Raw genomic sequence first — 21,599 nt, 5'->3', positions numbered from 1 at the left:
ACAAATTGATAGTTGAATTCAGTTCAGCCTCTACAGTATCAAGTGTTGCTTTCAAGGAGTGGTTTAGCTTCAGTAGCTTCTTTGGTGAATGACGAGATCCATTCCATGATACGACAAAACCGCTCTGTATCTTGTCATCTATCTCTTGACAAGAAACCAAAATGTATTTTCCCCTAAATGTTGCAATGCTTAACAAATTCAGGGGATTATGTGTCTAATAAATTGACTTTTAACCTCTGTGTCACCAGCTGAAAGAGCAGAGGGAGAAGGAGCGAAAGGCCCGGAAAGCGAAGGCCAACGGGGAGGACGACGGCGGCGAGTTTGACGACTTGGTGTCGGCGCTGCGATCGGGCGAGGTCTTCGACAAGGACCTCTCCAAAATGAAGCGTAACCGCAAGCGCATCAACAGCCAGAACACGGACGCGAGCAGAGAACGACCGGTCACAAAGCTCAACTTCTGAGCGGGGCGTTTCGCTCGCCCATCATTAGTTTCCCTCTGGGTCAAACTGACATGCACATTCCTCCGCACCCTCCTCCCACCCAGCCTTGCATCACCGCTGCAGAGCCACACAAGGCACACCACATTCAGACCTTTCATCCTCCGAGGAGTTTGATGTTAAACGGAGCAGAAGCCAAAAGTTGTTAAAAAAAGAAACGACCAAATCAGATAATTCCCCCCTGGAGGATCGGTGTGGTCACATGAAATGTTTTTAGACGATTGTCTTGCATGAGCAGGCTGATGGAGAAAGTTTCCCTCCGAGGTGTAAAAGATGCTCATGCTTGTTTGTTAGGAACCTATCTGTGCTGTTTTTGTACGTCAGAATCTATGCACAGAGTGAAATGTGCAGCTAGCTTCTCCTTCAGGAAGATGATTCCATTAAAGACACAAGGGGCCATTTTATACGGAGCGGTTTCATAGATTGAGAGGACCTGCGCTCACGCCGGGAGTCGTCCAAGAGCGTTTTCTGGAGAAAGACTGAGTCTGAACCTGCAGTCAGGACCATCACAGGACAGAGCGCTGCGCTGTGACACAGACGTGGTTCTGACTGCGAGTGATGCAGCTCAGAAGTTTGTTTTCTACCCATCATTATTGACGTGCAGCATTTATATATCCCATCACTGTATGTTTTATTTTTCCTGTTAAGAGCTGGCCTTAACTGTTGTTTTAATTGTTGAGTGGGTACTCTCTAAGGCCTGGGCCTAATCTGCAATTTCTCAACATGTGTGGACACTCGTGTCATAGACTACATATATCTATATATAAGGTTGCGTGCTTGTTACACATGCACATATACATTCATAATTATGCTCAATGCCATTTAAAAATAACAAGTGGATGCAATACTATTGTCTTTCCCCTCTGAAGGGAGTGCCCTCCTTTATGTTTTATTGCATAGATGATATGTTTTCTGTACACTGGCTGGATTTACACTGCAAAAAAAAAAAGGTGCGAAGGGAAACTCTGACTTTAATCTCTGTGTGATGCACATGTGATGTTTTCATTCTTGTAGAAAACATCACATGCGGACGTAAAACCTTTGATTTGAATTTGTTCCCTTGGCTGTGTGAATCTAACCAGTGTCAAACACCTCCATTTTATAATTTAAATATTTCCTTTCATTGTAAAATGACCTAATGATAATAAATGGGAGAAAAACATGTTTGAGTTTTCGTATTTATCTAATAAGCACACATGCAATAGAGTGAATTCTCATGGCATATTAACCTTGGTTTAAAACGTCATTTGTTATCACCACGAACCCTGAAAGCGGACAGGAAAATATAATGGTAGAATTTGTTTTTGTTTCTTAAGTATTTAACAACAGAGACTCTGATAACCACCATATATACGGCCATTGCCAGAGTCAGGGCTCCACCAAGTGGTAAGTAATTGCAACAACAAAAATACTGGCTCAGGAAATGTAAGGTATCACGAGTCCGAGTACAGGATTGACTTGTTGACAAACTATGTTGAAGACAAAACATAAATGTTAACATGTAAAACCGTCTTTAATAACACCCTTTAATTGAGTCTCATTTCAGCAGGAAGCCATGTGTCAACTTGTCCTCCGGCTCCTGCACGAAGCGTGAAACTCCGGTGTAAAAGGCTCTGCCGGAAACTTCCACCACGACAGCCTTGAAGTCTCCACACTTAGTCTCCTGGAGAGAAACACAGAGAAGAATCCCAAACATGCCGACGTGAACATAAGTTTGTAAGTTGTATTTTTAGAAATGAACACCCTCAACCACAATAACAAAACATTCCTTATAACCAGTGTGACTTCTTTTAGGATGATCTTCTAGTCATGTTTATCCAGTTAAAAGGCCATAAAGACCGACATGTAAAATACATTTCTACAATGGAAAACAAAGCCTATACTTTCTAATGTAGTGTCAATGCTCCCATCTATTTAAAGTTTTGATGTTAGATTTGATTTTAAGGCAGTGACTGGTGAAACTCTGGTACCTCGACGGCTCTCCCTGTGAACTGGGACCCTGTGGCTCTACTCTGAAACGTCCTGGTCTGGTTCAGCTGGATGAGACCTCTGTGATACTGCAGAGCCACTCTGGCCGTAACACCTGAACCAGTGGGGCTCCGGTCCACCTGAAAACAGGTTCAAACCAGTTTCAGAGAGCTTTCCTTAAAGTAACGACTGACGAGGTGTGTGTAGAGTACCTGAGCTTCAGCAAACACACACATATTGGCAGTGGGGTCAGAGGAATAATCATCTTTGCCATCAGTGAGGATGGTGCCATAGAGGAAGGCCAGATCATCACTGGTTGGGTGGTACAACTTCACCTAGCAGAGAAAAACACAAACATTTTATTAAATGTAAAATCAACAAGGGACCGTAAGAAAAATGTCAGCTGACTGCTCTTTACCATTCTCTACTTGTATAGCTTTTGGCCTGGGGATATTGTTAATGTTTTTGACATAAAAGAGCCCTGGCCATGTATCATACATTTAAGATTAGTAATGACTAAGCCAAATGCAAATTGATGACTGGCAAAAAGTGGACACTACTGTAACTGCTGCACCACTTGGATTTTGCATTGACCTTATTGGTGTAACTGTAAACTGAGTTTTTGCATGTATCCACATTGAAAACATATTCATTGATTGTTTAATACTGTCTTAACTGACCTGTAGGGGCTGCAAGTTATTTAAAGAAACTGCTTTAGTACTCTGCACTTCGAGCCATTCCCTAAGCTTAAAACAAGCCTTACCTTGTCTGTTGCAGGCTACATTTTGGCCTTTTTGATCACACAAAAACTGTCTCCCATAGAAAAGCTTAACAATGTTTTTGTCGGCACAAAACTCCATATATACGAAATGGTACAAACCACTCCAGTAAGGCATGAATCAAGATAAATATAGGCTATCCCCCGGGACAATTGATGATGTACTTGTTAGGGGAGGGGGAGAAGGAGACACCCCTGATCTCACTTTTCTAGTACACAAAAAAGTCTTTCTACTTTGTGCAGTAATCAAACACACGATTTCCCGTCAGCTGCACAATACAAACTTCCTACCTGAGATTTGACAGTGTTGGTCACCGCTGTGGCTGCGTCTACTAGGTCTCGAGTCCTGGACGTGGTCACATCCAGCCCAAACCTCTTTGCGTCCACAAAGGCGTAGAAGGCTCCTCCGTAGCTGATGTCGACCGTCACATCTCCAAACCTTTCCAAAGACACTGTAACATCTGTAGAAAAGCAAGTCAGTGAATCCTGCAGAATATCAAAACACTGGACACATTTTTCTGTATTGTACCTGTAGCGAATGTGAAGGCAGGCACACTGAGAAACCTCACTCCCCCAGTTTTCCCCTCAGAGTACTCCACGAACGCCTTCACCAGCCCACAGGGACAGTGGATGTTCACCTGGGTCTCTGGGGACTGGGGCTCCTTCACCAGTTTGTAGTCCACGGCGAAGCGGCCCAGTGCGATGATGGCGTGCCCACACATGGTGCTGTACCCCTCGTTGTGCATGAACAGGACCCCCAGGTCCGCCTCAGGCAGCTCGCTGTCCACCACCAGGGCCCCGTACATGTCGTAGTGTCCCCGGGGCTCGAACATCAGCACCCTCCTGAGGTGATCCAGATGTTCCCGCACGTAACGGCGTTTGGACAGCACGCTGTCACCTTTGACCTCTGGGTAGCCGCTGTGGATGATCCGTAGAGGCTCTCCACCTGTGTGCATGTCCACCACGGAGAGCTCGTCTCCCTCGTGAGGTGGGAGCTGCATTTCCATCTCTGTGCTGATTTAAAAAAAGAAAATGATGATAATAATAATAATTTAAACAAATCTTTATCAGAAAGCCTGTTTTCTAACATATTACATATCATTATTGTTTATTGTCTAGACTCTAGTGCCTTATATGCCTGCAGGTGTATTATTACCACACTTGAAAAGCAGGACTGACCTCTTTTGGGACGGTGAAGTCGATAGGGACTTGGCTTGGCAACTGGAAGGTCACCAGTTCAAGTCCCGCACTAAGAAAAGGTGTGTCTTATTTGTGGTGTGTAAAATATAACTGTTAAAGGCCAAACAAACTGCAGAATGTAATAACAATATTCATGTAAAATTGAAAAAGCACCAAAATCCAATAGAAAGAGGTGTGTCTTATTTATCCATTGTAGAAATCATATCTGCTTTGGATTTGGAGTCACTGGGCGACAGGGCATCGATTCTATTGATACAAATCACACGTTAGTTATAAAAGTTAGAACGAAGGTATGGGACATAAAACCTTGTTTTGTGTCAGTCTGGGAACATGTATTGATGGTCGCGTAGTGACACCCTGTGGCTCAGATGTGAGCTCACCTTCCTCTGACTGTGTTTGACGCAGGACCCGGAGGGTCTAATATACAACCCAAACTAACTTTACTGCGGTTTACTACCAAACTATGCAGTATGCAAGAAATGATTTAGTTTGTCCCAAGCTATTTTATAAAGTCCATGGACCCAATACAAAGAAAGTCAAATGCAATATGCCAAAAATACCAGGTTTTACAGCTATCATGCATCTCTGCACGTTCAATCTGGCTCGTGCTCGGCATTATTAAACTAAGGAGTGACGTCATCCGTTGTAAACCAACAGGCAGTAAACTCAACGCATTGAACCGTCTCTCCAGTAATGTTTGAAAAGCCCTGCGCTACTTTGCGCTACTTTACTACAATGATTTATTCCTACCGTAATGTTTGCTCTGTAGGGTTCAAAGTTCAGCTCTCAAGACTGTTTTAGTTTTTCTGCGCATGCGTGGTTCAGTTTTCAAAGGCAAACATTAGACATCAGTGCCACCCTGTGTTCAGGATGCTGGAGATCTGTGTCTTCAACAGAGGTGGGAAGTAACTAAGTACATTTACACAAGTCTACTGTAGGCCTACTTTTGTATACTTTTGGGACAGTTGTACTTTACTTGAGTATTTCCATGTTATGCTGCTCTGTACCTCTACTCCACTACAATTCAGAGGTAAATTGTATACTTTTACTCTACTACATTTATTTAGTAGGCTACCTTTAGTTACTTTACAGATTTTGATTAATAATGTGAAATATATTCATTAGACAGGCACAAATTAGACTTAAGTTAAACCTGTATACAAAGTAAATACAACTAGCTGCACTTTTACTAGCTTTAATAAACACATTAAAGCATCAACAATTATAATCAAAACATATAATATGTATTACTCTGAAATGGACCAATTTGCATAATGAGTACTTTTGGTACTTTAAATATATTTTGATGCTAATAATACTTTAGTCATTTTACTTGAGTAACCTTTTGAATGCAGGGCTTTTACTTGTAACAGAGTATTTATATACTCTACTTTTACTCAAGTACAAGCTCTTATTACTTCTCCAACCTCTGAATGCCACCCATTGTTTTCAAACAAGAACTAGCATATAAAAATTGAAAAATATTACATTTACAAATAAGCTCCTTATCACCAATGATGAGGAAAACCTGTTTATTTTCTGCTTCTAATGTTGGATAGAAATCATTTCAACAAAGTATTAAACTGACAACATACACTTTGACTTGAAAAGATACATGTTGAAGATTTAAAAAAGGTCTGCATGTTTTCAATGCTTTTGATTCATTGACAGACTGACTTTGTTGCGTAACAGAGGAGACTAAACAACAGATGGTGAGCAGGCATGAGTTTTCATTATTCATTTCACTGTTGACTGGTTTGTTGGATGCATGCAACGTCATTTATACATGTAATATAAAATAGAATCAAATAACAGCCACATGCTTACATCCTCACAGTTCATACTCAAGCAGTCGCACAGAAAATTAGAAAACATCTTCAACTAAAACTGTAACCATGCTGTTTGTCCATGTTCATCCTCTTATTTATCTAAGCACAGTAAACAAATGTGAACGTTTGCATCGCTAAGTGCAGTGCTGGTTCATTTAGAGTTGCATAGCAGCGTGTAGTAACCCATCACTTAAAATCTTCTACAGTCTAAAAGTGTGATTTCCATTACTATTAATCTTACAGTAGGCAAAAATGAAACTGTTCATTATGAAATAAATAATTAAATTCAACATAAGAGCAAAATACCTGAGCCAGAGGCATAGTTACATGAAGGAATATACACTGAGGTCGCTGCAATTGCATCATTGTTTAGGGAAAATAAATATTTCACAAGAAAACTGAGATAATGCTAAGTGACAATACAAATATATAAATAAACCGCCATTATTGCACCTCTACTCCTATTTCACATGCATGGGAATGAAGCTAAAACCATTTAAAGAGTTTGGAAAAAGTTCATTAAAATGAATGCATAGTACAGTAACGGGTCAAAACACAAACAAGGTTAACATTTCTATTATAAAACATATGCTCCAAATATACCACAGAGTTGATTTTGTCTCACCAAAACAACCCTGAACGAGGCTTTATTATTGTAAGGCACATATCATTACCTGACAACTAATAACTAAAGAGAGGGAGACATTTATTAAACATACGTGAAAGTTCCTGCTTTCTAGAACACATTATCAAATAATAGTTAGAATAAAATGAATAAATAACATTTAAATAAATAAATAAAAAAGTAATAAAAACTTTAAAAAGATAAGGAAACTCATCAAAATGATACAAAAATACTTAAATTAGAAAGAATGGAAATAATGTGACTTGACCTCAGCTCCTATCAGGCTAAAATGCTTTTATCAGCTATGATCTCTGCGTGTTTACAAAGCTTCTAAAATGTGCAGGTTTCCAAACAATAAGTACTTTCCTAATAGTTTGTTCATTAATTGTTTCTATTTGGCATTCTCAAACATACATAGGGCCTCATAAGTGAAGACCCCTGTGTTTCTGTAGTGCTTAGGTAACGTTAAAAGGGGATTTCCGCATGCAGTCTAGTGTTTAATGCAAGTTTCTTTGGCAGCCAGAGTCCAGCAGGACATGCAAACTGGTGCTTCATCAGTTCCTCAACAGATCCAGGTTTTATGATTAGTCAAATCAAAAAGGCCCGTCGTCAGCTTTGGGTGTGCCCTGCTTGGAGTCGGCGGCCGGCTCCTGGTGTCTCACTCTGGGCTTCGGGGAGGAGGTCGGTGGCAGAGAGAGTCGTCTTTTTAACGACAGCAGGCGGAGGATCTCGCTCACCTGAGACTCGAGCACCAGCAGGCGGCCGCTCAGTTTCTGAATGTCTCCCTTCAGCTCCAGCTTGGCCTCGTGCAGGACGGCCTGAAGGAGCGCTTGTTCGGACACGGGTTGAACAAAAGAGTGTTTGAGGGGGTCGACCCCGAGGCTGTGCTCGAACGGGTTCCTCTCAAACGGGCTCTTTTCCATCGGGCTCCTTTCGAACGAGCTTCTTGAATCTCCTGCTCGGTCGATGCGTAGGTCGCTCTTTGTGATGCCGCTGTCACAGGAGTCAGTTTTGTGCAGGGCGCTCGTCTCTTCCTCTGTCCCCTCCGCCCCGTTGCCCCCCTCTGTGTTCCCCATCTCTCCACCTTCCTCTGAGTTCTTGTTGGGGACTGCTAACTGCTTTGAGGTCTCGGACCCTTTCGGCCACTCCTCGGCCTTCTGTGGAGTCTTTTCCGGCTCAGCAGCAGCAGCAGCAGGAGGTGGTGCGGCTGAAGCGGCACTTTTAAACATTGCCCAGCCTCGAGCCCCGGCAGCTTCACCTGCAGCAGTGACCTTTGCGGGGCTGTTGACCTTCAGACATAGCTGGTTTTCTCCACCGGGCCTCGCTATCGACTCCCCGGCTTCCTGTGTGCCGCTTGGCTCAGGCGCCTCAGTGTGGATGAGTGTTTGTGGAGGGGCTACCATGCTCCCTGCGGACCCCCCTCCTGTGCAGGGGGCATTATTCTGCACAGAGGAGCTGTACTCCTGCTGCTGAGAGGGGACAGACTGACACTGCGTGTACAAGTTTGAGTCGGAGTTATGGTGGTGCAGCGGCTCCACCTGCACACAGTTGTGATCGAAGTAGGACTCCCCCGGGGTCTGAGCGTCTCTCTGCAGCCTGAACCTCTGGAACAGCTTGCGGACCGGGTGGTCTTCGGGGATGGAGAGAGTCACCTCGTTCCTCTGGCGCTCCTGCTCCCTCTTCACGTCTGCAATCTTTCTGAAGATGACCTGCAACAGATGATGTGGGACATTTACACCGAGGCTACTTTAAATACAACTATAGCTCTGCTTTGATGAAACATATATAATGCAGCTATAGAGCAAGTATTACCATCTAGACCTGTTGAAATATTAAAGGATTGAAAGCAGCAATGCATGAGGGAAACTGTTTATGGAACGATATCTAGGTCCTGAGGGTCTCTGAATTATCTCTGAAGACAAAGAAAGGAAATTGATATGATTCTTAGCATCTCACTTGCACTATATCACATTTGTTGTGGTAATAACTTAACTATATACAATAACTTAAACTGATCTTACCACCGAATCCAACTCGCCAGAATAACAATTGCTACTGCAGTAATATCTCAAAAAATATTATACCTCAACAATTAAGTCATCTATGGGTTCACCTGAACATAAATAACTTAGATTGTATGTTTAAAGCCACAAAGAAAACCACTACTGCAAGTTTGTTGGTCATATTTTGATCTAAATGCTCAAGACCAACAAGCTGTAGCACACTTTAACAATAAAGAATCAATTGTTTTAATCAAATCAGCGTCACAAACTGCAAAAAACACATTAAAACTGAAAGATGAAAGTTCAAAATATTGCACTAGGTACATAACTCATATTCTATTCTTATGTGCAGGAAATGCATATTCATGCGCTTTAACCGAGTACATGAAGTGAAGAGGGCAGACAGTAAGTGTTAAAGCTAAGCAGCAACAAGCTCTTTTCTAAAGCTGCTGGGAATGACTTTGTTCTCATTGAATACATTTTAAGTACACGCCATAAATATTTCAACAAAAATCCACAATTTGCCTTGAAATTGTTTAAATTTAGAGCTCCTTCACTGTTGGTTATAGTTTGATTACATAATAGTTTTTATTTAAATGGAGCTGCATCAAACTAGAACAACTTGAGAGTAAAGTTAAAGTACATGTTACTCGAAACATTATCAAATATAAACCTGCATGTTTCTGTAAACACGCTGGTAGGGCTGTAGCTGGACTATTCTTGACCTTAGATACAGAAAATGTGTCATTTTAGTAAATGTGAGGTTGTTTCATTCCGTCATCAAAGTGCATATTCTTAATAAAAACATATCTTTTCATTCCTATTCATCTGAGCTATTCCTGAACAACGAGCACAACAGCACATATAGCGGATTGTTCATTAAGAATGTATGTGATTTTTATCCCAGAGGATCAAATTACAGCGATATATGAGAATGTTGCGACCAATACTGGAAAGCTGTTTATCTCAATGCTTTAATTGAATTACATTTGGTCCTGGAGAAGCTCCATCAAATATTAAATATAGTCTTAGTTTTCACTTATCTTGATATTTACACCAGATGAAGGATTGAACCTCTTGAGAAAAACTGATTTTAAACTTGAAACTGCTTCATACAGTCTTCTTAATTTCAATATCAGCGTCCATTTGTTTTAGACAGGAGGAGACACCTGAGGATTATGTGTTGTATAGGTTTGTGTGCATGTAAGTGGTCTGCGAATGCTAAAATCCCAAAGTTCACATGAGAGGGAGTTTCTCTCCCACACACTCCCCCCCCCCCCCCCCCCCCTCTTTGTTTACATCACCATGTAACACTCATGCTTCTATTGGCTAGCGCTCCAACACATTGTAGTGATACGCTAAGGGGCGGGACATCTCTAAGCGGTTGACTAATCACAACAGAGCCGGCCAGCTAACCAATCAGAGCAGACTGGGCTCTGGTTTCAGGCAGAGAGTGAAAAGAGGTGCTGCAGCACAGGCAGTATGAGAAAGCATGGAGACATGTCGCAGTAGAGGCACAGAATACAAATATGAACTTGAAAATTGGCCCCTTTAAAGTCCACCCTCTAATAAAGCTAAACTTGTAATTTAATATCATCGGTTTATTGTTTAAGACTTAAAACAACCAATGTGTTTGACACTGAAAACTAACCTGAATGAAAGAAAGACAGATATTTCTTCCATTAAATGTAATCTTTACCCGTTTCCGTAGATTGCAGGTGAGGATGAGGTTGCGGGAGAACGTGTTGGCGAACGCTGTGTAAAAATCCAGCACCCTCATCAGAGCCTCTTTCCTGATGACGTGCAGATCACAGTAAGTCAGAGCTCTGACGTTCGCACAGGCCCGCGCCTGCGTGGTCTCTTTCCAGAACACGTCTCCAAACACATCACCTTTACCTGGAGAAAGCCATACATGATCACTGGGTTTAATATAGGCACAAAGTGTTGAATGATTGACATAACCATGTGAAGGGGAGCACAAAAACATAATGGTAAACAGATGGAATTATAGTATACAGAGAGTTTCAGAAAGAGAACAACTTTTATCAGGAATAAAAGTGTCTATATGCAGTGCTAGTGAGTGGAGTAAAACGCATCTTTGCACTAAACACAACCTTTGCTCTGGTTTTATCTCCACCCACAGGCACAGATAAAACATCACCCGGGCAACCTAATCACAGTGCATAAGATTACCTAGAATTGCGATGACCTCATCATCCTGAATGACCTCTAGTGAACCGCAGACCACGAAGCACAGGGTGTCGACGCTCTCTCCGATGTGGAAGATGAGGTCTCCAGGGGCACAGTGGGTGGTCTGAAACTCCACGGCCAGAGAGCGCAGGCAGCCGTCGCTCGCCAGGCGGAATGCAGGGTGGTCGTTGAACACCTGCCTGTTGAGGTGCACGCAGATGTCCGCCCGCATGTCTTTGGGACAAATTGAAAGAACCTGACAGAGATATCAGAAAAGTGAATATGTATTTAAGGCAACGTCATATTTTTATCATTGGGGTCAACATTTTCCAAAGTCCAGGCTTGTGGGGAGGTGTTACAATATATTAAGATAAAACAAATGAATAATAAACGTCACAGCAAACCTTTAGTAGTATTTATAATCTTTAAATAATCTTTAGATCTGTGATATCAGAGCAAACTAATTGAGCCATAACGACAGTCTGAAGACCGAACAAGAAGACGTGTATGGATAGACATCACACTGAATAGTAAAGTCATTTTTGTCAGGACCAATCCTGGTACTCTTGGAGGGAAAAACTGTTTGTTCTTTTAAAAATTAATCTATTTCTCGGCCTCAGCCAAGACTTCATTCTCAATTATCAATATAACAACACACTCTTGGCTTTTTCTGGGTTATTTTCCTTTTAAAATAAAGTATTTCAATTATTAAACTATCAAACTGCTGTCACTTTTACCGTACTGTAGCTCAGCAAAAATATGACCTACTACAGCTTTATGATTACAAATAATCTGGCATCTCTTCAGGTGTGAACCCTGAGTCAACGAGGACATCTGCTGTGACCTTTGAGGCTCTTTATTGTCCACCTGCCCACCTGGCTCATATATTTTGTATGATATTGTATAGATTAATAGCATTTGTATAGCACCAGAGCTGACTCGACTCGAAACTCGAAAACCCTAGTGGCAATACTGAATTCTATCCAATCAGTGAATGGTGATCTATCAGATTACGCTATTTCCAACCAATTATATTTAATTTTTTGTATATTTTATGTAAATTAGGAGTATAGGGATTTGTTGTAGTATATTAATGATACCTTATCTGTGTCTATGCCCCTTGACATGGCCCAGGTGGAGACGATGAAGTCCATGACCCGCTCACTGAGACCTTTGGGAACCTGGTAGAGCTTCAGGAATTCGCGCACGTTGTTGAGCATCTCGTGATATCGGTTTGTGTTGGTGTACATCTGCTGGAAGATGGTGGTGACGTTTCCAAAGATAGTCGCATATAGCAGCGCTGAAACAGAAGATGAAGACAGTGAGGTACCCGGGGGGGGAAAAGCAGCGTAACAAACACACTGACATGCGGGGCTGATTTATTCAGCAATATGAGACGGGAGGATATGCTTTACTCCAGGAAACCATGTGGGATCATTAGAAAGTTGATTTATATTAAGGCTGAAACATTAACAATTTAAAGAAAATGTACATTAATAGGATTTGTATTACAAAATATTCACGTTATTAATCTAAGATCTGGAGTTGTGTTAATTAATGGATTCATTACATATATATAAATGTGTAATGGATTGTTTGAATGTCTTAAAGAGATAACTTGTATCTTAAAAGGATCACTAATTATCAATTGTGGTGCAAATTAAGTTATTTAAGTTCACATTTTTTACCTTTAAAAATATATATTCATAATAAAATACTATATTATTTTTGTTTTCTCCTGGTTACAAAGTTAAGATGAACCATTATCTACTCCTTTTTCTCCTCAGACTCGCATAACCTTAAATGTATCATTTGTTAAGTGTAAATCAATTTACATGAAACCTTGTGAAGCCTTATATGAAATAATGATCACAAAAATGACAACTTATTCAAATATGATGTGTTTAATGAGCCTTTCAAAATAGAAAACAAATATTATGTAATTTTAAATTGCATATATGATTTTTTTAAGGGTATCATTTAGCAGCGGATTTAGCGTTATGATGTAATTCATAATGCACATTTCCTCTGTAAGTTCCGCGCTGCAGTGACCTCAAAGAGTCAGTCAGTATCTCGTATTGTGAGCTTTTACCCACTGAAGAGGAAAGAGTCGTCTCCAGTCGCCACAGCAGGATCACAGAGGTTAGGATACATATCTAACGTGATGGCTCATTGTCCTTTTACAACACTCGAGCCTGTAGGCAAACTCTCCCTTTCTTCTCTTCCTCTCACATAATTACTGTATCTGTAGCAGGAGATTTATCGGCCGTAATTGAACCCGACACAAAAGTGTAACTAACTGTGTGATCTTCGTGTTCGGGACAACACCAGAATAATGGGTGTTTAGTTTTGGAAGTAGAGACCTTGTAGCGTGGCTGTCACTCTGTGTTTGCCTCACTGTGTTTATTGCATCACTTGACATGCTGTTTTAGAGGAGTGGGCCAAAGGTTAGTGTAAAGGCGCGGCGTGACGGAGGAACTGTAAGCAAGGGCTGACAGTGGAGGCAGTGACACTGAAGGTGGGGTATTACTGTAACTGCACTGGGTGATGAAAATAATAGACACGTGCATAAAAATAGATTTCTATTTTTATGAGGAGGTTCAAAGGGATTTAAATGAGGATGGTTTGTCTTATTGTTTTAGATAGAACATGCCTGTACACACTGCCTGACTTCCACAATACAGGACATGTAGAGTTTGATCCAACTGCGAAAACACTACATCTCAAAACCATAACATAATTAAAAGGAAAAACGTATATCGTATGTTGTATTGTATTAGCTTTAAAATGAAAGTCCTCCAGATATAATGGCTTTCTTTGCTTTACTGTCACAGTTTACATTGTTTTAATGCATGAAAATAGTTGTGTCCCTATATCTTTCATTAAGCATCTGTGACATCGTAAAACAAAGCATTCACTCCTTGAGTTCAAACAAACTATTTAAAGCAGAAAAAATGCCAAGATAATTTCAATATGAGTGAATTCACACGAAGACGATGCTTTGTGATGACCAACCTTCAGACAAACCCCCATAGAGCAGGCTGTGATGTGCGCTGAACATGTCACTTTTTATTATCGACAAAGGCGAGTCTTAAACTCTCCCTAGAGAGCAACAGCGACTCTGCAGCTATATGTGGATTACACGAGAGGAGTGAAGAGAGACTGTAAACTACTGAATACTGTGGAGAGTGAAGATGTTCACGTTTAGTGTTGCTTTTTGTTGATTCTGATAAAATGAATATTTCCATTATTCAAATATTGATTTCAATAATGTCTATTAACAAATAACAATGTTGATTTCTGCTATACCACATATTCATCCGTCAGAACCCGCTTTGTGTTGATCATTTTAGGCTTGAGTTTAGTATCTGTCTGTGTTTGCACTTAAACACCATATGTTGCTTAACTAGCAGCTGGGCTGTGGATAAATTAACGTGACTAGCATGCAAGTGAATGCATCCAGATTGTTTCTGCTTCTGCAAGGTTATCCTGGCATATTATGAATTTATGAACACATGAATGAAAACATCATGAAAGGATGTATATCGTATGCGGAAGATGATGGGGAGATTGAGAAGAGGCTACCGCTGTACAGCTGATTGCATATTACTTCCCGTCTGTAACAGCAGACATAAAGAGGAAGCTTATGTCACGTTAACAAGCGTCAGATCATCTCTATTTAGACTGCTTTCAGCGTTACACTAAACACTTTGTTTACAATTAGCTCTGTAAGGCTTTGTTAAGGGAACATTTACATTTAAAAAAAGATAAAACTGTGTATTAGTTTTGTGTTTGTATTGAGTTATATTTTGATTCAGTTGATATTTGTCACATTTTAGGAGCTACAGTTTCATTGCACAACATCTTACTGCCTTTAGCAATGCCATAGCAGCTGAAATAATGGCGTGCCTACTGGTGCATGTGTGTGTCTGTCACTGAGGTAAACTTTTCCTGTGATGAGAGAATTTACAATCATAACTGTGATGGAGTATTTTCTTTTCTTTTTTTTTTTTTAATTCCAAGTGTTTCAACACACACTGACTTCACACTGAATGCTACAGAAACAACGGCAGAGCTGCTGCTCTTTCGTCCTCTGCTTGGATTGATTTAGACTGTCAAGGTTGGACTGTGTGTCCATTGAAGAAGAAAAACAGCGGTCACTTTGATTTAAGCTGTTCTGAGAAGCGTCACTTTAATTTCTCTTGACAAACAGTCCACTGGCAATTGATACATGTAGGGTTTGTGCTTTTGGTAGGCCTACCAGGCTTGCAAGAGCAAGCGATGATTGGAAGCCTTGTGTTAATCGGGGGGGGGGGGGGGGGGGGGTGTGTGTGTGTGTGTGTGTGTGTGTGTGTGTGTGTGTGTGTGTGTGTGTGTGTGTGTGTGTGTGTGTGTGTGTGTTCATGCTGTAGAAAGAGCTTGTGTGTATCTGCATTAGACGGATGTGTGACTCCATTTACTGCTCCATTAACCAGTGCTCATACCAAGAAACTGTAGAGCTATAACATTATTTGTTGTGTAATATTAGATTTATGGCTGCAACTAAACATTAGTTTACTAACAATTAATCCACCTGTTATTTTCTAGATTAACAAATTAATTTCAGTAAAAAAGTCAACTGATTGATTCTTCGACTAAATGTTACGGATCTCTACTGAATGATAACCGTTTTGCCAAGAAGATTTTATGAAATGTTTGTGATGAGTATTAAACAGTGTTGGAAAGTGATTTTACTTACAGCCCACCATCATCATCGCCACGGAGAAAATCTTCTCTCCATCTGTGGCCGGAGCGATGTTCCCAAATCCGATGGTGGTGAGACTCGTCATGGTGAAGTAGAGAGAAGAAATGTACAACGTGTCCTTGTTGGGTCCCCCCTCCCACTGTCCCGTCCCGCTGGCGTTGTATCGGTAAGGAGTCCCGATGCTCAGGGCCAACTGGTAGAGCCAGCTGTCCGTCTTTATGGTGTTGGTGGTCTCATCGATGACCTCATAGTCCCCGATGCTGTACCAGATGCAGGCCAACCAGTGGGCCACCAGACCGAAGACGCACACCAGCAGAAGCAGGACAGCTGCTCCGTACTCCAGGTAGTGGTCCAACTTCCGAGCCACCCGGCCCAACCGGAGCAGGCGGATCACCTTCAGGGAGCTGAACAGGCTGCTGAGACCCTGCTGTGAGAGGTGGGAGCGAGGTGGGTCAAAATCTTCCCAAATGTTTAGATGGTTTTGTAGTCTTTCATGATCATAAACTGAATATCTATGGGACTGTTGGCCCGAGCTCAACAAACAATTTAAATCTTTGAACCTTAATTGTATTATTTCTTCAAAACATAATTAACAGATTAATTGATAATGAAAATAACCACCAGTGGGAGCCCTACTGCATTCCTTTGTACTTTTGCAAAGAAGGTTTTTCTTTTCTTTTTTTGATAAACTATTAACTGACTTTGTTATATTATCTTGGTTTGCAAAGCTATTTTCCCATTATTCAGTATACCACCAATCTACTCCATTACACTCACCAACTCTGTCTGTCTGCTGTTTGCGGTGGGAAAGTGATATTTCTTTATGGGTTCATTATCAATATACAAAGCAATTGCTCAAAGCAGCTTTAAAAATGTTCCTTACTGGCAGAAACGAATCTTCTGTTCGTGTGGTATTCCTGTGGAAAGACTCCCGAAGATGACTTGTTTGGGTAGCAGAGGCGATGATATCCTACAAAAAAACAGTTAATCAGAAATCTGTTGATATTCACACGCAATGACAGGTACCAACACACGGGCCATTTTAGCAGTCAATTAATAAAAGCTCAATCACCTCATCTACATGTTCAAAGCCGTTGATGATGTCGTAGGGCAGGCAGGACAGCAGGTCGATGACGAACCACGTCTTCAGGTAATTCATGCGTATGAGCCTGGCGTCTGAAACCACCTCCCCAGCAGGACCCACGAAGGTGGTGTGGAAGTTCAACACGATGTCAATAAGGAAGACGACGTCCACGACGCTGTCCAGCACCAGCGAGGCCAAATTGTTTTGCTTTGTCTTAAAAGAGACGTTATACGGCACCATGATGGCGGTGTAGAAGGTGAGGATGAGGATGACCCAGTCCCAGGTCGTCTTGAAGGTGCAGTAGTGGAGGATGATGTGTGGGGGGGTCTTCGGGGCTTCCTGCTTGTACTGAGGGAGGATGTCTGATCCCAGCTGGAGAGCCTTTCATTGAGAGGGAATATTTAACATCAATAGTTGAGAATCAAGGAACAGTAATACTGTCAGAAATCTTTTTATGTGTGCAAAATCTTGGAAAGTGTCCATTGCCGTTTTAGGGTGGATTTTTCACTTTTGTCTTTTAATTGGGAAGCATTCTAATGTATTTATTGGAACAATATTTGTTTACAGACTCTACATGTTCTACTTTTAAGGCACTTTATTTGAGGTATTTTAAGTAGATATATTGCCAGTGGAAACCAAACTCTTCTCTAACCCCTGGACGCTGCTCACCTCGGCCAGTCTGGACGGCTTGTGGCAGACCTCGGTGCTGCTCAGTGGAGCTAACTGCTGCACCACGTTGCGATTGTTGGTCAGAGCCCGTGTCAGTCTGGCAAATTTTGTCCATCCTGCACAGAGAAAACAAACAATAAAATAAATGCAGGAACGCAGCACAAATATTCATAAAAATATGCCTCAAATTACATTTTTACGACAAATAACAATGATTTCAAAGCAGTGACCAATACAGAATAGTCATCTTTCAACATTGGCAATAACAATTTAATTATAATGTTCTTCTTGAAGAAAAGACTACATTTCTGATTTAATAATAAGTGTTTTCCACTGCTTGGAAAATGTTTTTTTCCCACCAGTATCGACAAGTATGCGAGGTAGGATTACAAGATACCCTCAGTTTTGAAAGAGAGTCATTTTTCAATCCATACCATAGTGCATGAATGCATCATCATGACAGACTTCTAACTGCATTTCTAAGCAGAAAGGAAGAAATACTAAAACTAAAAATGCTATAAAATTAATTTGTGCATAATTTGAAAATACTGTACTATTTAGTACATCACTCAAATACGTTTTTAAACTGTGTTCATCTTTCATTTACAACATTACATGATTCAGCGTGTCAAAGAAGAGGACATTGTGATTGAACCTTCCCTTTAAAGCCTATTAAATGTTGCCAGCTTGCAATTTTTGTGTGAAAATGCAATGATATCTCTTTTATCCCCTCCATTTATGATCAATATTTATCATCTCTGTGGATGGTAATGGTGGCCCAAGTGTCCTTTGTTTCTGCTTGACGTATGTGAAAGTCTTAGTGGCACACTTGATCCCCTGGGACATGGCACTCTCAGAGACCAGTGTTCACTGACCCGCACACACAACACCTGGACAGTTGTATGTTACATACCGGAAACAAACGTCTGTTAAGTCACTCATGTGTGCTTGAGAGACTTTCGGCTGCACCCTCCATGGTGTGTGAGGATACATTTAGCTTTGCTTACACTGCCTGGACTATTATGAGACATTTGACAATAATTTGATCTGAATGTGAAGTAAATGTGTGTTCTCAGCCTTTAGTGTGTGGAATAAGAAACCAAAATGTAACTCCAACAGTGACAACGCTGAAACAATGATAGCAAATTTAAACCATTTGGCTCATAAAGACGTCTCACCTTTAGTTGACTCGTCTTCTATCGGCTGTTTAAAAAGTGTAATGTCTCTGAAGGTGCAGAGGAAGAGCACCACCTTGTCGTTCTCATTTCTGATTGGAGCTACCTGCATGTAGAGCCATATTGGCAGTCCTATGGAAAACAGATTACATTTAAGCAGTGTGAAATCAAAAATTGTACATAAACTCATTTTTATTATACAAATAACCGATTTGGTAAAACACATAGAATTCAATCAATGTACTCACTATTCTTTGTATAGAGCAGCACCTCATAGAACTGGGACTCGTAGTTATCAAAGGTCTGTCTGATTTTGTCTATTGTGTTCTTATCAGTCAGGTCACCATACATGAAACTGCAAAATAAGGGAGAGAGAAAACCAACAAGCAAAATGGAGCATGTTAAAAGAAAGAAAAGAAAGGCAGAAGGTCAAAGAGAGAAGATACTGAAGTGGATTGAACACTTTTTCTTCTTCTGCTGTTGGAAATCAGTGTTCACATTTCCTTGTGATGACAACAGTAGAGTGTTGTATTTTCATTCCTGGTCCTCAGTCCAGTTTTACCACTTCGATAATTAGTTGGGCTTTTACAAATATATTTCGTATGCATATAAAGATCAGAGATTTCAGGGTGCCTTTTTACTTTTTAACATCTAACAAGGGACACCAGATGAAAATAAGCCTTTGGGTCTAAATTCGGCTCATTTACAGTTGTTCTTCATTCTTCTGTTGATCAATGAGTACAGTCCCTGTCAGATAACTAAAAATGATAAATCCTTGCTCATCAGGAGGAGCTGGAGCTGTGATCCAAATTTCAAAAGTAAAAAGATTTGCACCCTCCAATCTTTGCATCACTCATTTATGTTAGACAGAGACTCATATGTTACTTGCACGAGCTGCTCCTGTGCATGACTTCAGCTCGGTGGTATCCAGATAGCTTGCAGAATCCATCGTTGCTGTAAACGACCGGCCACTCCAAGATCTGTGCATTTCCCAACAGGAAACTGGTTTCTGCACCAAAATACAGCAACAATACAGCAGTGAGAAACGAAACTCATCACAACTCTACACCCCTGCAGACTCAAGTGCAGCTGTTGATCCACCTTTTGGGGGTTTTGTTGGGGAAAGTAAGGCCATCCAATCATTGCAACTGGAGTTCTGCAACTGCAGCCTCAATCGAGTGACTGATTTGCTGTTTCTGGATTTGATCATTTAGATTTTTTGTTTGTTTTTTAAACTCTCCTACAAGTCCAGCTAACCAGTGTCATGAATAAGAGAAAACCTCTGCAAATCTGTTGCAATTATTCAAATCACCCTAAAGCAAACTCTTCCACATCATTTTAATAACCGTATAATGCATAATAGACACACGATCATTAATATAGAAAGAATCAGCAAACATTGGTATTCAGACGAGTCACTGGGTAGAAATAATTGTTGATAAAATGTTTATGTTCCAGTCCTAATGTTATTAAATATTGATGAGGAGCTGCAAACTTCTCCAGCTTTACAGCCGTTTGGACAGAGCTGCTGTCGGGAGAGAAAAGACTGAGGACGTTTTCTGCTATTTACAGTCCGCATTAAAGCTGTCACACTCAAAGCTTCGGCTTGTTTATCTTGAATTTAACGTTTGTGTGTCGGATTAGTTTATGCTGTAAATCAATGAGTCCTTTCTGCGACCGTTTGCAGGAGAGAGACAATCATTTCTAAACTTTAGGTTATTGTCCCCGACTGAATTTGTATAAATTATTAATTCATGGTTCATTTTCCGCCTTTACACAGTTTATACTACAGTTTGTTTTACACTGTGCACTTCTGTAATGAAAACCGTCCATCTCACACTTAGTCTCACTTTCATATAAATGAATGTATTTGTAATAACAGTATTACCTTTCTGTATAATAACAAATACATAATAACAAATATTAATGAATTAAATTATGATCACTTTAGGGTTTCATGTAAAATATAACAAAAATGGTCTGACTGACCAGCACCTCTGCAACATCTTCTGCTGAATTGTTATTGTGATTTATTTATTTATTGTATAATGCACATACATAAAAGTACCCACACCACATTCTTGTTTTCACGAAAACATGTTTTCCTATAGTCCTGCATCTACAATAGCTCATCAGAAATAAAGGACATATTTATTAAAAAGAGCCTTAAATCTTAAGCAGAACAAAAATGAAATATACTTGGACAGATCATTAAACCTGTTTCTATAGCCTATATAAACAAGTGAAACAATATGTATTTAGGGTGACAAGAATACTCTAGTATGTGAATTACACTACACTATTTGAGTTTGTTAAGCAATTCATCAGGACATATATTTAATGAACAGTGTAATAAAGAAAAACATGTGAAATCACCAACAAAGTGGAGCTGCTTCTCGTTAAATAACATAGAAACAACATGAGAGGTTTTACATCCCGTGCAGCCCTGTGCGGTACCTTCACTGACATGCCGGATTAACATCAATTAATTATTGTTTTTTCTTTCAAAGTAAAACTCACCGCTGGAGCGCCGGACAATATTTTCCAGAAAAGTGTTCTGCGGGGCCACCAGTCCTCTCTTGCCCCCATGCATTGTGAGTTTTCCGGACACACACTCAGAGCTGCTCGGTGGTCGTGCTGTTGTAAAATACCCTCTCAGATCACTGCTTGGCCGGAGCGTGCACCACCACAGTTAAACTACCAGATTTTTAATAGGAACTTCCGAGCTGAAGTTTTAAAAATAAAAGCCTTTTTCTGAATGTGACATTGTTTCAGTTTTACTTAACAGAAATGGAAGATTATGAGATGTGGAACATGTGGTACATTTGATCTAATAT

The 21,599-nt window shown here is 40.6% G+C and overlaps 3 protein-coding genes and 1 long non-coding RNA gene across 7 annotated transcripts in view; 2 read left to right on the top strand and 2 right to left on the bottom strand.

Annotated features, from left to right (window-relative positions):
- The window catches only part of LOC117439587 (disheveled-associated activator of morphogenesis 1-like), a 45,779-nt gene extending 44,120 nt beyond the window's left edge, over window positions 1–1,659 (top strand). For all 3 annotated transcript variants that reach the window (XM_034075548.2, XM_034075551.1, XM_034075547.1), the window contains one exon: window positions 249–1,659. In XM_034075548.2, the coding sequence (XP_033931439.1) occupies window positions 249–461 (213 nt within the window). In that variant the 3' untranslated portion in view covers window positions 462–1,659. The remainder of the gene's footprint in view (window positions 1–248) is intronic.
- Window positions 1,660–1,721: 62 nt separating this feature from the next.
- LOC117439588 (trans-L-3-hydroxyproline dehydratase) lies at window positions 1,722–5,288 on the bottom strand. 2 transcript variants are annotated; one of them, XM_034075552.1, is made up of 6 exons: window positions 5,194–5,288; window positions 3,773–4,257; window positions 3,535–3,704; window positions 2,678–2,800; window positions 2,468–2,605; window positions 1,722–2,160 (listed from the first exon to the last, which is right to left on the bottom strand). In XM_034075552.1, the coding sequence occupies exons 2-6, from the start codon at window positions 4,248–4,250 to the stop codon at window positions 2,035–2,037; spliced, it is 1,035 nt and encodes a 344-aa protein (XP_033931443.1). In that variant the 5' UTR covers window positions 4,251–4,257; window positions 5,194–5,288; the 3' UTR covers window positions 1,722–2,034. The 2 variants fall into 2 exon arrangements, with proteins under 2 accessions (XP_033931443.1, XP_033931444.1); XM_034075553.2 differs by having other exon boundaries at window positions 3,773–4,252; window positions 5,194–5,266.
- Window positions 5,289–5,347: 59 nt separating this feature from the next.
- LOC117440221 (uncharacterized) lies at window positions 5,348–11,134 on the top strand. Its single transcript, XR_004551237.2, has 3 exons — window positions 5,348–5,473; window positions 10,612–10,713; window positions 11,044–11,134. It is a non-coding gene; the product is annotated as an uncharacterized lncRNA (long non-coding RNA).
- On the bottom strand, window positions 5,962–21,453 carry LOC117440220 (voltage-gated delayed rectifier potassium channel KCNH5-like). Its single transcript, XM_034076513.1, has 12 exons — window positions 21,283–21,453; window positions 19,648–19,771; window positions 19,011–19,117; window positions 18,766–18,894; window positions 17,588–17,703; window positions 16,907–17,299; window positions 16,718–16,804; window positions 15,829–16,261; window positions 12,191–12,390; window positions 11,094–11,346; window positions 10,600–10,796; window positions 5,962–8,606 (listed from the first exon to the last, which is right to left on the bottom strand). Exons 1-12 carry the CDS (start codon window positions 21,353–21,355, stop codon window positions 7,491–7,493), a joined length of 3,228 nt encoding a protein of 1,075 aa, XP_033932404.1. The 5' UTR covers window positions 21,356–21,453; the 3' UTR covers window positions 5,962–7,490.
- Between the last annotated feature and the right edge of the window lie 146 nt (window positions 21,454–21,599).

Source organism: Pseudochaenichthys georgianus, chromosome 24 (assembly GCF_902827115.2).
Source record: "Pseudochaenichthys georgianus chromosome 24, fPseGeo1.2, whole genome shotgun sequence".
NCBI classification, from domain to species: domain Eukaryota; kingdom Metazoa; phylum Chordata; class Actinopteri; order Perciformes; family Channichthyidae; genus Pseudochaenichthys; species Pseudochaenichthys georgianus.
This window is presented reverse-complemented; position numbering and strand designations above follow the sequence as displayed.

Coding starts and splice junctions, on each gene's coding strand:
- LOC117440220 (XM_034076513.1), bottom strand. CDS start 21,355: ATGCATGGGGGCAAGAGAGGACTGGTGGCCCCGCAGAACACTTTTCTG. Junction 12,391..15,828: donor GGCGATGATGATGGTGGGCT/GTAAGTAAAATC, acceptor CTTCTGTTTCAG/CGCTGCTATATGCGACTATC. Junction 11,347..12,190: donor GGGGCATAGACACAGATAAG/GTATCATTAATA, acceptor TATCTCTGTCAG/GTTCTTTCAATTTGTCCCAA.
- LOC117439588 (XM_034075552.1), bottom strand. CDS start 4,250: ATGGAAATGCAGCTCCCACCTCACGAGGGAGACGAGCTCTCCGTGGTG. Junction 3,705..3,772: donor TGCCTTCACATTCGCTACAG/GTACAATACAGA, acceptor GCTTTTCTACAG/ATGTTACAGTGTCTTTGGAA. Junction 2,606..2,677: donor GTGTGTTTGCTGAAGCTCAG/GTACTCTACACA, acceptor ACCTGTTTTCAG/GTGGACCGGAGCCCCACTGG.